Source organism: Sphaerodactylus townsendi, linkage group LG08 (assembly GCF_021028975.2).
Source record: "Sphaerodactylus townsendi isolate TG3544 linkage group LG08, MPM_Stown_v2.3, whole genome shotgun sequence".
NCBI lineage: Eukaryota > Metazoa > Chordata > Lepidosauria > Squamata > Sphaerodactylidae > Sphaerodactylus > Sphaerodactylus townsendi.
Window position 1 is genome coordinate 82,456,277 of NC_059432.1, and position 14,056 is coordinate 82,470,332.

Sequence of the window (14,056 nt, forward strand, 5' to 3'; positions counted from 1 at the left end):
TTTTGTAATGGTGGGGACTTCAGTCTGACACATATACCCTCACCACCCTGGGTTTGTGTTTTAATTGGATATCAGCTATTGTTTCTGAAACCGAACTTAGGGGCTATTGCAGAAAGAACATAATGCAATTAAGCACAAATGCCTTGATCAGCAGCCAGCCGTAGTATGACAAAACCTTTGTGGACCAGACTGCTAAAAGACCTTCTTCTGGGATGCACTGCACTTGTGAACTTCTAACAACTCAGCCTTCAATAGTTAATATAAACTAAAAGTATATACATGATTTAATTACACGAGACGAGGCTTCTGACAACTTCTACATGGGAGGAATGACTTAAGAAGAAATCATACACTGGGTACAAAGAGTACACGTTACTGAGATTTCCTCTGTTCCCACTTAAAAAAACAGGACAGCTACTGCAGAGGAGGAGCGATACATGGTGTCATGGCATGCCAGCTGTTTCTGATCTTTTGACAGTTGGTAGAACTGCTTCTTGTTCTACAAGAAAAAGGGTTTCAAAGAATCAGTGGTGGTTTTAATAGTGTAATTGGATCCTTTTGTGCTGAAGACGCATGACAAGTATGGATGGCACAGCTGACTGAATGAAACTGCACATAAAACACAAATGATGGTCTGTTTTCTTTAGTAGCTCAGAAATGAAAATTACTAGAGAACTCACAGGTTTGTCAGAGGAGACATTATAAAGTTCCAGGACTGGCTCAAGTCTGATGCTTAAGACACACACATATTATTATTATTATTATTATTATTATTATTAGTAGTAGTAGTAGTAGTAGTAGTATTTATAAACCGCCCTCCCCCGAAGGGCTCAGGGCGGTGATATAAAACGAGAGTGCACACCATCCAGTTAAGCAATTTTGAATCCCATTTATTTCGTTAGGAACGCTTAAATCGTTTTCATTATTTTCTATGGGACCGGAACGCTTAAATCGTTTTCATTATTTTCTATGGGACCGGAGAGCTGTGATTCCTAGCACCCTTACTATAAAGGTAAAAATCACTGGACTCAGTGGGACTGGCATCTGAATAAACATAAACTGGTTAATCATGCCTTAAATTAAAGCCCGTCACAGAATGAAGAGTCATTTACTGCAGTATCACTGCAGAACATTATTGCTGCATATTAAAGGTAGAAGCTATTAAAGGGATGTAAATGATGTATTCATTAGAGAACTTCGGAGTTTTATCATCTAAGATTGTAATATGCCCACTTTCTTGGGAATAAGCCCTATTGGAATTATTTGTAACCCCACTGGATTATCTCTAAATAAATATGCATAGAATTATGCTATATGTTACATAAGCTACACGTTACATTTGTTTTAGTCCAATTTTCTTTGCTATAACGAGATTGTACATAAATGTTAATAATACTTTAATAAGCGTTGTCTCTTCTCTCATCTTTAATCGCCAGACTTCCCCATGTATGTTACAGATGATGTTCAGTTTATTCATCCAGAATCACTTATTCTCCATGGTACTAGTAACAACCTGTTTTCCTCTGAAGCAACAGGGCTATAGCCAGGGTAGATAGGGCCAGAGGGTGATTTGCCCCACCTTTGGGGGGAAAACAGGCTTTTTAATTTGTCACACAGCAGCTTCCAAGAATTTTAGAAGAGGAACACTTAACTTTTTCAAAAAAATCTGAAATAGCTGGTTTCCCCTCCAAGGATAGTACTCCACCTGCTTGACCCACCCCTGATCCCATACTGTTCGTCTACTCGCCTGAACGAGTGAACAGGGGTTCTTCGGCATGGTCAAAGCAATTGTGATTTCCTCGCACTTGCGGACAATTGTGGATTTAAAAAAGCAAATGTCGAGTAATGGACGGGCGTCCCCGCAAGGTTTTTGCAATATTTATGGAATTGCAAGGGACGACTGTGCGTTGCGATGTGTGGGCGTGTCTTCCCCGCTCGTTTTTAAAAAATTTGTTCGACTTCCGAGCCAGCGGACAGACTAATCGGAGGGCAGATCTGCCCTGCCCATCAACGGCACACGGACCAATCAGATTGGAGTGATTGGAGACCCGGCCTGTCCACCAACGAGTAGCGCGCGGCCGTGGGGGAATGCAAGAATTCTGACGCCGCGCCAGGTTCGCGGTTTTCAAAAGGTCTTCCGAAGGAGCCGCTGCAGTGGGGACTGTGACTGCGCGCTCAAAAACGCCAGCGTTTTATGAAACCGGTAGGCCTGCGCATTATTTTAAAAGTGGGGAAGGGCCCTTTCAAAGATTTGCCCAGGGAAAATTTAAGCATTAAGCATATCAAGCTCAAATGATTCTAAGGGTTAAAATGATAACCCCACTAGAAGAAGGCATATGAGAGGATATAGCAGCCAGGTAGTTAGATGCAGATTCTGTACATTGTGATGCCAAACCATATTCTTGGGTAGTAGGTGTGGTACCATTGGGAAGTGAATGTAGTGACCCCAGGACATGGTCATGAGGTGGGAGAAGCATGTATGTCATGGCCAAAAAGAAGCCACAACACAGTGAATTTTCTGATGTCCAGTCCTGGCCAAGACCCTCCCAAAAACAGTATGGAAAGAAACACTTAAAACCCATTTCTTTCCATGAGACCTGAAAGGCATCCCTGAAGGAAAGGGGGCATGGCCAGCCCTGGAGCATTCCTGTTGGCCCTGGTAGTGAACAGGTCCATATTGGAAAAAACCCCACACTTTGAAAATGGTGGGGAAAGCATACAAGATAGAAATGCACCAATCGTGGTGTAGTAGAGTCACGCTGCTCAGCATTTTTGCACTTGCACTGTCCGGACAGAGACACAGGAAAACCATGCCATCCTGTTTATGAAGACAGAATGGGGTGGTGGTATTGTTAGTTTATATCTGTATCTCAAAGATCTGTAAAAACAGTGAGAGCAAAGTGAATTGCCCTAAGTTCCCAAATATTAATATGTAGGATAGATTCCACTGAAGACCAAATCCAGTGGTGGGATCCAAAAATTTTAACAACAGGGTCCGATAGTGGTGGGATTCAAACAGTGGCGCCGCCACACACACGGACCTCCAGTCCCTATTGGGCAGAGAGGTTGCTTTAGTAGTGAGAACTGGTCGGATCCCACCTCTGACCAAATCCCTGTATAGAAATATTACCAGAATGCCCCCCACCCAGCACCAATCTATCAGGGAGGTGTCAGCTGTTTAAAAAATAGATCCCAAACAATATACCTTCTAGCACATTTGACTCAGCAGACCACTACAGCAGAGATTGTAGAACATAATGTGGGCAGACAGATGAGAGCTCTGAGAATCAATATGCATTGAAAAGCCCTTAAAAACCAGTTCTGAAGAGGCCTCAAATGCAGCCTTACAAAAGGCATTACTGCAATTGTGGATACCATCTGACCCAATAATTTTTGAATAGTAAACACTGTTTAAAATCTGTTATGGCAAAACCTGTGGGCAAGGTTCCACAGGCATGCAAGTGGGGAAAATGCCCACCCTGCCTTGATGTCCAATGCCATCCCAATAAACTCAATTATTTGAGTTTGGACAGAGTTTTTATTTATTCCTGTTCATCTCTAGGCCAAGCTTAGATATGATTGAGAGAACCAATAACAATGGGATGGCCAAGGAACCAGCCATGAAGGCCACAAGCAGCCAGTCATCCAGATATGGAAAAACAGTGCAACTCTTTGCACATAAAAATGGTACCACTACCACAATACTTTTAGTGAACACATGCAGCTCCGGTACCAACCTGAAGAGTAGAACAGTATACTGGAAGAACTGGCCTGCACACAGGAAATGTAGATACCATCTGTAATCAGAGTAAACACAGGTGTGTACTGCCCATAGGGACATGAGGTGTCACATGTCCCTGGGCGCCCCTCCGCTGTGCTGTGGCTGCAGCCCTGATAGCCCAACCAGATGGCACCACCAGGAGCCCTCACCAGGCCCCTCCCACCCCTATAGGGCTCTGAGGCTCCCCGGTGGCCTTGGGGGATCACCTGGCACTTGGCTGCCCCCCCAGCCACCCCTCCCCCTGCTCCCCTGCGGCACAGCAGCAGAGGCGTATATAAGGAAAACAGAGTGCGGTGGGGGGTGCCGGCAGAAAACAGATTTTGCCCCGGGCTCCATTTTCCTAGATATGCCTCTGAGTGGATGACAATGTGAAAAAAATGCCTCCCTAAGATGTATGTAATATTCAACATTTGTAATACAACAGGTAATATAACCATATGGAATTGTCAAATGTGAAAAAACCTATTGAAAGAACAAAGGTCCAGAATGGGTCCAGAATCACAATCCTTGCTGTTGCTGACAGAGGGCTTAAAAGCACGTTCCCTAGTGCCCTGATATTCCCCCACCCCCACCACACCCAGAGGTGCAGTAAAAGAAAAGGGGCAGATTGAGGTATGTTTGGATTATGCATACTCACCTATTTATCCCTGTATTTAGTGCCTTTGTCTTTTCCTTCTTGCGGGTCTGCATCTCTCTCCTCTGCTGACCACCCAAAGTAAAAGGGAATTGAATTCATGCCAGTTCATATATGGGCTTCATTCCCTCTCCCCTAATCCATCCCAAAGTAGTGATGTGCTATTTGACACATCTTTCAGCTACTGTGGCAAATTGCACTTCCTCTCCACCCTCTGAGTTGCAGATCCAGGTGCTGACATGTAAAAAAATTCAGTCATTTGGGCAGACTAAAGGCTTATAAGATATAGCCTAGGATGGAGTCCTGCCATTTTGTAGTCTTCTTACTATTCCTCTCTAGAATATTCTATTCCTGATCTCTAGACTCCCATCTTGGCATGATTCCATGAGAAGCCAAATTTACTCGGTTTGTGTGAGCCACAAACATTCTCTATGATCTTTTTGGTTAAGTCTAGGAATGCTTCTCCTATATTTCTGGCCATATTCACGACAATAGCATCTCAGGTTCATTCACTTGTTCATCTTCCAATGTATATATGCCATCAAGTATTGGTAATGCCCTTACACTTTCTACGTCAGATAAACTGTTAAGTCCCTCTGCAAAACAATAAATGGACATAAATCTAACATCAAAAATCACAACACTCAAACACCAAAGGAAGAACATTGGTGAGCCCATACCAAAGTTGTTTGATGTGGTGGGAAGCAAGAGAGAGAGAGAGGCTCATTCTGCACATGCAGAATAATGCACTTTCAAACTGCTTTCAATGCTCTTTGAAGCTGTGCGGAATGGCAAAATCCACTTGCAAACAGTTGTGAAAGTGGTCTGAAAACGCATTATTTTGCGTGTGCGGAAGGGGCCAGAGAGAGAGAGAGAGAGAGAGAGAGAGAGAGAGAGAGAGACTGAGAGCAGTGGGCAGCCCAATGAGCTGTACTACCCTTTTTGCTGGTCCAAGTTCACGCCAGCAAAAGCGGTTGTTCCTGGGCTGGAAAGCCTCAGGAAGCCAGCTAAAGTCAGTTCTTTCAATGGCACTGGCTGGCGCATGGCAGGTTTATGCCTGGGTGTTGCATAGACACACAGCTGCCCAGCAGCAGCATAAGTGCGCCCACACCAGCATAGATGTCACTTACTCCACGTGGAGTGGCATTTATGTCAGGAATTCCCAAGCCCTTTTGCCCCCGCCCCAGCTGCACTGTTAATCTTCTGGGACACTCCATTGCTGATCTAAGGCTGACAGTTCTCTAACTGGGAAGCTTCAAGGGGAGATTATAACCAAGACTGCTGAATTCGAGTTCATTCACAAATTCATAACAATGCTCCCCTGGAACTGAATAGGGACATAGCATTTTTATCTCATTAAAGATACATGTATACTCAAATACTCAAGTTCTAGTCAATGAGGCTTACTTCCAGGATACCATTCTTTGGTTTACATTGTAAGACTCCTTTTTGGCTTTGCTGCAACAGACTTACATGGCTAGCACTGGGGAATTTGATCCAAATAAAGTGATCTTCATTATGTCCCTCTAGAAATAATCACTCTGGAATAAAAGAGACAATATAAAATGCATGCAAATATTAGCAATCCTAAAGATTGCCAAATATATGTGGTAACTTAATTTTTTTAATGTTGCCTTCAAACCTGACGCAGCTTATATTATATCAAATAATAAATGTAAAGTCACTGAACTGCAGCAATACAATAAGAATTGAGAAAAGCAGTATTAAAGCAACAATAAAAACTGAAGAAATAAACGGCTATGTAATACTGATAAAAGTCCGGGACTGTCTTTAAAAACAGACTTGAAATAAATCCCAATGACTACTGATAAGTGATACTAAATTTGTAAGCACAGTTCCAAAAAATGTTCCTTTTCTTCTGCCATATCCTATTAAAAGGAAGATTTTCTCATGAATGTTCCATTTCCATAGCGAGGCTGCATCCAACTTATATATCCATCTGCACTCAGTGTTCTGAAACCACCTGCTTACATCCTCCTACTCTTATCCTGCTAAAAAAAAACCTCTTCCAAAGACATGTGGATATTTTTATATTATGCCATATGCATTTTGTTTCATATACTGCATTTTCAGCTCACTCAAAGCAGTCATTAACTTGCTTATCATTTTAAAATATCTCCCTGGAACCATCATTAGAGCAAAACAGAATCTGAGCGCTGCAAAAGCCACAAGGAAGTTGATTAGAGTTAGAAATTATAATGGTATACATATTTGGGCCCAGATATATTAGAAAGGTTGCAAGCGTACCTAATCATGAAAGAAAACCATGCTGCAACCATTATGAAGAAATATCAACCCTGGAAAGACTTACAGTGTACTCTTAGGCAGGCTATACCCTCTAAAGTCAATGGCCTTAGATTAGAAGGATATAAGTGTGTCTGAAAGAGTTCTGAGAGAACTGTGGTCTGCCCAAGGTCACCCAACAAGCTTCATGTGTAGTACTGGGGAATCAAACACAGTTCTCCTGATCAGAGTCCACAGTGCTTAACCATGCTTAACCACTCTTATCCTAACAAATGTTCTTTTTGCTGTATGGTCTTTTTAAAAAATTAAACTTACTAACCTGTTCATGCTAATGCACATAATTTAATAACATATAAGCATTACTATATATAAATCAACAGAACCAGTAAATAATTTCAATGTTAAACATTAAAAACATTAAAATTCACATACACAGTGATGGCAGCTGAAATGTAGACTGTCACCTTGTCAAATTCCATCATTCCCCTTTTTACACCTCTTGCTGAGTTAATTTCCTTTCTTATTCTTGAAACAGTTGAAAGTATAATAGCTGCTGTATTTTTATCCTTTTACCTGTTGCCAAAGTTTAATTTCTCCTTAATTATCTATCATATCTCTAGATGTTATAAAATCTGTATTTTTCATCACATTCTTGTCATAATAAGCTTCTATCGGATATATTTAAAAAGATATCGGAGGACTAATTTGTCTTCATTTAGCTCCCTAAACGTTAAACAATTCATCTCTGATTACATGGCTACCTTTTTGAGCTGTATTTCTCTTCTTCATTGATTTTCCTGTCCATAAATAATTATGTAGTCCTTTCAGATCTCCTGTTTCTTATTTTATCACTCTTTGGTTTGGGTTTCTGATTAGCCCAGTTGCCTGATAATATCATGTTAGGTACTACTAGACCTCCTGTATCTTTCTCATCTTGTAAAACTTTAAATCTAATTTTGGGCTTTTTACTGATCCAGATGGACTTGTTTATCTGTTTCTACCATTCTTCCAAGATTTTTTCTTGTATGTAAATTGGCAACATTTGAAACAGAAAATTTAATTTTGGGAGGTAATTCATTTTTACAATGAACATTCTTCCTAAATACTACATTTTAATTTGAATCATCATTGCCTACCCTCTTGCATTTTTGTCCATGTCATTTTATAATGAGTTTATTGTTTTAGCCAGCCAAGTTTATTTCCAAATATTTACTGAATTTACACATCACAATCGGTAACCTTACTAATTTCCTTCTCTTGTTACATTGTAGATTGAAATATCTTCAGGGCAGAGGCATGTTTCTTGTGTTCAATAAAGCACCCTGCCCATTGCCTTCTACTATTTATGTAAAAGCAAGTTTGGGCAGTAAGCCTTAGTGAATGAAACATAGATCAGGCCCTGCCATAGATCAGTCTCAATAACTGCTTTGCTAGTGATATTAAAGAACTACAATTTCATTCCTGGATCTATTGTTTGGATTGGATCCAGCCAGCTTCCTTCCTACCTTTGTTACAAACAGAAAAACTGGCTGGATTCAACTTTTTAAATTTACAATAGTAACAAAAGAGTGATACCATAAAATGAAAACACCATAGCATGAGCAAAGGTAATTATAGCAAGAATGAGCAAAATAGAAGAGCTGATCTTTACCTTGTGCAGTAGGTGGGGGTTGAGAGAATTCAGCGAGAACTGTGACTAGCCCTAGATCACCCATCAGGCTTCACGTGGAGGAGTGGGGAAACTAACTCGGTTCACTAGATCGTAGTTTACCACTCTTAACCACTACACATTAGTTACCTTGTAAATTTCTGCACCACATGCAAGGCCCTGCTTCAAAATTTTACAGTAGATGTAGATATTTCAAGGATTGCATTCTCTCATATAGACCCACCAGGTCATCTACTACCTTCACTGGTACAGTGGTTGGTCATAAAAGAGAGGGCCTTTCTTGACATTGGGACAATGGTTGTGGAAAGTGCTCCCAAAGGAGGTCCAGTTTGCCACCTCTTAAATTTTGTCGATCAGTGAAGCTTTTTGTTGAGCTTTTGGAATTTGAAGTAGGTTGTATTTTGACATTTACTTCTGTTATTATTGACTTTTACTGTTACATATATTTGATCAACATTTAATGTTGCTGGTGTGGGGGTTAATCTGCCTTACAGGACCTATCAAGGCCAGTATTGTCTACTATGATTGGCCGCAGATCTCCAAGCTCCCAATCAGAGGTTTTTGTCATCATTACCCACTTGACCCATTTTTCTTTCTTTCAAATATTTCTACTGTGCATTCTCTTTCAATTATGGTTCTTGAGGAGGTTCTATCTAGGATGGAGGGGGGAGTGCTCCAATAAATTATAAATAAGAGAAGGTAGACTACTTTCTCCCACACAGACAAAACTCTGTATTGCTGTGCAGTCCCCTAGCTTTGTGCTGGAATACAAGGGCAGATGTAGATATTTCAACAATTGTGGAAGTAGATATTTCCAGTAACCAGCTGAATGCTTCCTACCCTAAAGGAGCAGCAATGGCGTAATGGTTAAGAACAGGTGTACTCTAATCTGGAGGAACCAGGTTTGATTCCCTGCTCTGCCACCTGAGCTGTGGAGGCTTATCTGGGAACTTCAGATTAGCCTGAACATCCAACACACACGAGCTGGGTGACCTTGGGCTAGCCATAGTTCTTCTGAGATCTCTCAGCTCCACCTACCTCACAGGGTGTTTGTTGTGAGGGGGGGAAGGGAAAGGAGTTTGTAAGCTGCTTTGAATCTCCTTGCAGGAGAGAAAGGGGGATACAAATCTAACTCTTCTTCTTTTCTTCTTCTTTTCCAGACCTCTCAGCAACTGAGAAAGGGGAACAGTTTCTCTGAACATATGCCATTCAGCTATCATAAAGAGGCCTCTTTTTAAAGCTGTTGAAACCATGACTACAACTTGTGGAATGTAATCGATATTATGTTAAAAAAAAACCTTTATTTTAGAACACATGTTTATATGAGGGGAAAGAAAAAAGGAGGGGGTTCAGAAGGAGACCGGGTCGCTCCTTTATTAAGGGCTCTTAATCTTCTGCGGTTCAGCCAGATTATGCATCTGAAATGAAGGCCCCGTCCCCATTCAAGCAATGACTAAACCCAGACCCGTCTGACCACGTGCCCAAAAGCTTAAAACATAGTCGAGGCCCACATTGCAGGGGCGTGGCCGAATGGCTGTAACTTCAGTGTGAGGACTGTGCTGCCGGAACAATTCTTCCGACTTCAGGCCACCAACTTTCCTGTCAGTCACGCCTAGCCGGGCGGCGAAGCTGGCGCTGCCCTAAGGGCGGGGGGAGAGAGTGATGACTTTACACGCACACACACACACACACGTGTTTCCTTCCTTTCCTCCAGATGGCAGAAGGGGGCAAGGGCGAGAGAAGCCAAAGCGCATGCGCCTAGCCCGCCTACCCGCCGTAGCAACCACCCTCGCTCCTCCCACCCAACCAATGGAAGAAGAGGAGTGGGCGGAGCAGAGGGTTGTGGGCGGGGCCGCTGGCCGTGCGGGTCGGGCCCTTGCTGTTGCCATCAGAGCCGGGCGGGGGCCGCTGCAGTTGGCGCTACAGTTGGGCGAGTGGAGTCGCGCGCGGGAGACGTTGGGCCTTCTCCCTCCCGGATTGGCCGCGCGGTGGGCGCCCCCCCGCCACGCCTGCCATGGCCTCCGGCGAAGGGAGCGAGGAGGAAGCGCGGGTGCTGCAGACTCTCCGCGGGAAGATTTGTGAGTGACCGGGGGGAGTCTGAGTGAAGTCCAGCCTGGCTAGGGTGGGGGGAGGGGGTAAAGGATGGGACGGGGGAGGGTAGAGCCGGAAGGAAGGGCCTTCGCCTTCAGGCGGCCTCACTGACTCAGCCGCCGCGCTAGTCCAGCCCTCGCTGCGTTCCTCTGAGGCGCTTCTCGGCCTCGCCTTGCGGGTGGTGGAGAGGGGAGGACTTGGCTGGCTGAGGCCCTTTGGCAGCCGGAGTGGGATCCACATGGAAGTTAGGGCATAGGTGGGGGGCGATAAAGCGAGCTGAGGGATTCAAATGAAAAGAATAGGTGGGGCAGGGTCTTGTTGGGAGGGTGTCGGCATAGGGCCGACATCTGTTTAATTCACAGGATCCCAACACGGCTGCATTGTTCTCCTTGTGCCCACTTTATACTCACAGTTACCCTTTGAGGTAGGTTAGGCAGAGGATTCGGCTGACTGAGTGAGGAGTAAAAGGGCAGGCGGAGTGGGGCCCACATGGAGGTTGGTCAGAGGTGAAGCGCACAGGTGGGGGTGATAGGATGAGCTGGGGGTTTAAATGAAAATAATAGGTGACTTCCTGAGGACAGGGTCTCGTTGGAAGGGAGTCGGCATAGGGTTGACATCTGTTTAATTCACAGAAGCCCAACACCGATATACTGTTCTCCCTGTGCCCACTTTATACTCACAACCACCCTGTGAGATTGGTTAGGCAGAAAGTGTGTGACTAGCTCAAGGTTGCTGTATTAGGTTTCATGACACAAGTGGGGATTTGAGCCTGGATCTTTCAGATACTTGTCGAATTCTGTAACCACTTCATCACTCTAGATCTCTGACGAAAGCATAGAAGTCAAGTGGTGGGGGTTGTCTGCCTAGGGGGAGGAAAATGATGGTTGAATTTCTTGTGAAAGCACTGTGTGTGGGGGAGGGGTAATTTGGGAAAGCAAGGGCATAAAGGATTGAGACCTGGAGCAAAGTCTTTCTACATATTTTCTTGTTGCTGGGTGAAGCAATTGCTTCTGTCCCTCATCTTAGCTGATAAGTTAGGGACTGTTTCACACATTATGGCAGTCCGAGTTTGCTGTTGAATGTCCACTTAACAGACAGAACAGGATTCTTGAGAACAGTATTACTTCATGTATCTCCATGGTTGTATTTAAGAGCACACTTAGGATGTAGTATGTATAAAGCAACCCCAAGACATGTGTTCTCCTACTTATGACATTCAAAACACTTCACATACATTATCCTTGAAACCATTTGTCTTTGTTAACTGTCAGCTGATCTGTGTGAAGATAGCTAAGCTAGTAGGGGAGACTTAACAAGTATTTGAGAATATTGTTAGCGTGGCTATGGAGAGGTTGTGAAGTGTGTGTTGTGTATACAATAATAAAGTAAGAGGAGCCTGTGCATAATTATTTGCATTAGATGGCCAGGGGGAGTCAGGGATTTCTTGTAGAAGAAAAATGAGACAGGAGCTTTTTGGACCATTCATAAAAGGTTGTGCTCTGAAAAACTATCTTGCTGGCTCCAAGCAAGTGTATACAGAGTTAGGACAGGTGTTTACTTTGTAGTGGTCCAACCATGCATTTGGAAGGCAAGTGATCCAAAAAGCTTGCTTTATCTCAGCAGGTGTGGGTCTTCTCAGTTGTAGACCTTTTGAAAATCCTATATGTGCTGCCTTGAATTCCACAGTGGAAGAAAGGTGGGGCAAAAAATAAATAAAGCTGGTAGAAGCCCTTGATGGAATGACATAGCTCTTGTTTAGGTGGGAAATCCTTTTAATGTTTTGATCTGTCATGGTCAAAGTAACATTACTTAAATAAAAATGTTGTTTTTGACAGCATAGAGTAGGAGTGTCAAACATGTGGCAGGTGACTGGATCTGGCACCTTGAGGGGGACATCAAGCTCACAAGCTAGTGAGCAAGGAACCCTCCCTTGCTCCTGATCTGGCTTGATAAACTCACTGGGCTCACTAGGGCAGATTGGGAATGAGGGGTTGGGGTTTGCCCCAGCTGACTCACAGACCTGATAGGCCTCTTAGGTAGCCACCCAACTCCACTGTAGGCTCACCAGTCCAGGCACACACCCCCGTGCCATTTAGGGACCAGCTAACCAAGCCACATTTATGTCATATCTGGCCTTTCTTAACAAATGAGTTCAATACTCCTGGCATAGAGCATCACACCTGTATGTAATATTTCAAAGTATTTTGTTTATGGTTTTAAAACAAAGTGTCGAACAAATATTGGAATACATATTAATCTTGTGAAACACATGATGTAGCAGGAAGCTTGTACAGGATGTTCGGGAAGTGGTTATTTTTTACTTGTTTCAGTACCTTAATGAGATGGAAAGCAATAGTATCTATGTGAACCTGGCTGAATGTTGGCAAAGAAGATTATATATTTGGGAAGCTAAACAAGTAGAACTGAGTGATCAGAAAATTCAGGGGGCAAGAAAATAAATGTGATGTAGCTGACATAGATTTCAGGGTAACTGAAACAAACAGGATGTAGTGGTTTTCCGAAGCTGGTTGTGGGGAGTGGAGTAGAAGTACATTCATGTAAGTTGAACATAACCCACTTCCTTTCTCACGCTTTTATTCAGTCTTCTACAGAATGACTTGCAGCAGTTTTAACATCCATTTTGATGTGGAACTAGGTTTCGTAATGTTTCCTTTGAAGATCATCTATTTAAAAAGTAGTCGAGTGTTCTAATGTGCATACGCCATATCATATTTTCATTATTAGATTCATTCAGTTTAGCTTTCAGTTTTTAAAAGAAGAAATGTATTGCAAAAAAAGTGCTCCTGAAAAAATCATTATGTTCAAGCTAATGTAAGTTTAAAACCGAGACTTCTAAAGTCCTGCCTTGCAATAGTTATGGTGGCATTAAAACATCGCTTAAATATTTTTTCCCTATTCTGGTAATGTTAAACTTGTGTGTTACCAATTGCACAAACTGGCTGTCTTTTTTATATTTTGAAGGGATGGATTTGACATTAAAATCCACTATTTTTGAGGTGATTTTTCCTTCTAATGGCATTAGACTGTGGATCCTGTAAGAGTGGGGCTTTTTGTTTACTCCTCCTGCTGTACCACAGTCTGTGAAGCAATGCCTACCCCCACCAAGGTCAGGGATCTTCATGAAAGCACACAGGGCAAGGTAACAGTCTGCAGTGTGTTGGAGGAATGAACAAAAGTCATCCTATCTGCTGATGGGAGTCCAGAAAATGCTGTAGTGTCTGTGATACTAATGCAACAAAACCAAAATAACTTTTAAAAAATCACATAAACTCTTTTCACTGATAAATTAAGTGAGCATTATTGTTTTAACACTTGGCAGTAATGGCTCAAAAGGTAATGGTCCCTCATGTTATGAGGCAAGAACTTTATGTGTCTATCATGTTTGTGTTTAATTCAACTCCTATATTTTCATGCATTGTTGAAAGCATTTGTTCATATTTGATAGGCACATATTTGGAAATAGAATAAGGAAGTTTATAAAATGTATGTATCTTAAATGCAGTGGTTGATCAAGGAAGCTGTAAGTCGCAGGGTGGGCTGCAGTCTAGCATCGTTGTGTCCTAAATTTTCTTTTTTATTGTATATTTATTGTTTA

General features: G+C 42.7%; 1 protein-coding gene across 4 annotated transcripts in view; it reads left to right on the forward strand.

Moving 5' to 3' along the window:
- The first annotated feature begins 10,242 nt into the window (after window positions 1–10,242).
- RASA2 (RAS p21 protein activator 2) overlaps window positions 10,243–14,056 on the forward strand; it is a 54,735-nt gene continuing 50,921 nt past the window's right edge. For all 4 annotated transcript variants that reach the window (XM_048505084.1, XM_048505086.1, XM_048505085.1 and 1 more), the window contains exon 1: window positions 10,243–10,427. In XM_048505084.1, the coding sequence (XP_048361041.1) occupies window positions 10,364–10,427 (64 nt within the window). In that variant the 5' untranslated portion in view covers window positions 10,243–10,363. The remainder of the gene's footprint in view (window positions 10,428–14,056) is intronic.